Raw genomic sequence first — 2,680 nt, forward strand, 5'->3', positions numbered from 1 at the left:
TAATTATTTTCTAGTTTTGAATTTAATTCTTGAAAGATGATAAATCTTTACTAAACTATTTATTTGGATAATTTGATGTAATAAACTGAAAACCAATTGTTCAAAACAGATTTGGTTCTAAATATCCCCTCATTTTTAAACTGGCTGAGTTTGCCATTTTCTGGTAACCAGATATCCCCTTGGGGACCAATATAGGGATATTTGAGGGACCCGGAGTAAGGATCGATGGGGCGGAGTATAGAGTTGGCTCGAGCTACAGTTTATCCACCTGCTCAATGTGCGCGGTAAAGCGCTCAACTCACTGCGCGGGATTATACTGCAGCGGCAACCATGAAAACTACTGAGGAATCATCAGTTGAAATAGAACCCAGGAGAAGAATGGATCTATACAGAAGAATTAAGTTTAAATATCCTTACTGTTCAACCAAGGACCTGGAGCTCAAGAATGTCAAGATAGAACCAAACCTGGAAAGAATACACATCAAGGAGGAACCAAACCATGATGAGAATATTCTAATTCAATCCTTCCACAAATCCTATATCAGCAGGTTCAACATTGAAGATATCCTAGCCTCCTCAGCTCTTCTTGATCTCAGCTTAAAGAAGGAGAAATCTCAAGAACCCCTAGATCTATCCTTATCCACAGTATTCAGCTCTCATCCATCCTCATCCTCTCTACCATTCAGATATTCATCCTCTTCTCATCCAACATCATACTCCATCCCTCCTCAATACAGGAGTAACAGCTTATCTCCTCCATCTTCATACTCCTTCTCTCCTCTCTCAAGATACTCCTCCTCCTCATCCTCCTCCTCTTTATCTCCGCCTCCTGTATCTCCTGTAGGCTCCTCCTACTCTGATATATCCATCACTGAGCTCAAGATCAAATCCTTTACTCCAGACTCAATCCTAGTTCTTGATGGAAGATCAAAGATCAAAAGTTCGTCAACAGACAAGTATCAATGTGCAGAATGTGGAAAACATTTTGCCACAAGTTCCAACTTGTCACGACACAAACAAACCCATAAAGCTCTAACACCTGAAAATGCTAAATCTTGTCATATTTGTAACAAGAAATATGTCAGCACTCCTGCTCTTTCAATGCATATTCTAACCCACAATCTCTCCCATAAATGTGATATTTGTGGAAAAGGATTCTCCAGACCCTGGCTTCTACAAGGACACATGAGAAGTCACACCGGAGACAAACCTTTTGGATGTGCTCAATGCGGGAAAAGGTTTGCAGACAGATCCAACTTGAGAGCACACATGCAAACTCACAACAAGCGTAAAGAGTTTGAATGTGAAAAGTGTGGTAGATGCTTTAATGTGAAAACCTATCTTGTAAAGCATCAAGAAGTCTGTAATCTCTCATATTCCTTCAACTAACCACTGTCAACAGTTGGTTCATATCTCTTCAAATTATTTTGTAAATATTCTAAACATTTTGTAAATATTATTTCCATCCTCTGAAGGCCGGCCGAGTGTATTGATTAGTCAAATCAAATGAGAAAACCAAAGATCTAGTTCTAGTCTAAACAAAATGTATTTTTTTTTCAACATTGTTTGTATTTTTGTAAATTTAAACTTTTATATATTTTTTCTACCCTATGCAATACTATGCAATACCCAGTACCTTAATAATGCTCATATAAATGTTCAGTCCATAATTATATATCTATGCAATTAATACCTAATAACAATACCATGCAATAAAACTATTTTATAAAACATAATTTCTCAGGGTTCGAGGAGAAAGATACTAGTTAAAGAAAATTGTTTCTAAAAAGGCTTAATTTTTTTCCGGAGATTGGAGTACGAGACGTAGTTTAACAAGGAAAGACAGGTTTACCTACTTGTTCTGTTAGGTAGTTTAGCAATACCCATGGTAAAACAAATACCCATGGTAAAACAAATACCCATGGTAAAACAAAACTCAGATTGCTTAAAGGGAATGTAAACGTAATTTCAGGTAACCCTCTATGCAAAGCTAGCAATGCACGATTTACAATGTACCTCTAAAAACTTTGTTTGATCAAGTATGAACTAGATATCAATGTTTTTTATTTAAACTGTTCATTTTGATTTGTAGTTTATCTGCAAAAGTGACTTGAGCACTTCTTGCTTATATAAAACAATGGAAATATTCACAGAAATGAAAACTTTTCAGTAAGAATACAAATTGTTGATCAGATAAAGGTTTCAAGGGTACCGTTGTAAACCGGGCATTACTATCTTTACATGGAAGGATGGAAGGTCACTTGAAATGTCGCTGATAGTCCCTAAAATATCCAATTAATTCTTGGGGCGACAAGGAAGATTCATCGAGCCACGTAAATTCAAATGAGCCTTCATTGAAAGAGTTACAAGTTTTATTCAAAGTGGTATAACTTTAACCTTTCTTCTAGTTTTTTTCTGGATCAATTTAGATCCGTAAAGGCCTTAGGAGTTACGGAAACCTGTCGATTATTCCTGATCATTTCAAATGAAATTTTATTCCGTTAACCTTTTTCCCGCGTGTTACATCCTAACTCTGTTTAGCATTTAGATTTATTCTTACTTCAGTAATATTCCTCTCATAATTTCCAAAAGTTTGTAATTGTAATGCTTTATCATTTTAACAGCTTCATCAGAGAAGTTTCCGTAAGGATTTTAAGGAACCAAATTGATTCGGAAGAAG

At 36.0% G+C, this 2,680-nt stretch overlaps 1 protein-coding gene across 1 annotated transcript; it reads left to right on the plus strand.

The window, feature by feature from the left end:
• Positions 1-365: 365 nt before the first annotated feature.
• On the plus strand, positions 366-1,706 carry LOC111702312 (zinc finger protein SNAI2). The gene has a single exon (XM_023473957.1). It carries the CDS (start codon positions 379-381, stop codon positions 1,387-1,389), a length of 1,011 nt encoding a protein of 336 aa, XP_023329725.1. The 5' UTR covers positions 366-378; the 3' UTR covers positions 1,390-1,706.
• Positions 1,707-2,680: the final 974 nt, after the last annotated feature.

The sequence above is a fragment of the Eurytemora carolleeae genome, unplaced genomic scaffold, assembly GCF_000591075.1.
Source record: "Eurytemora carolleeae unplaced genomic scaffold, Eaff_2.0 scaffold502, whole genome shotgun sequence".
In the NCBI taxonomy this organism is placed as follows: Eukaryota; Metazoa; Arthropoda; class Copepoda; order Calanoida; family Temoridae; genus Eurytemora; species Eurytemora carolleeae.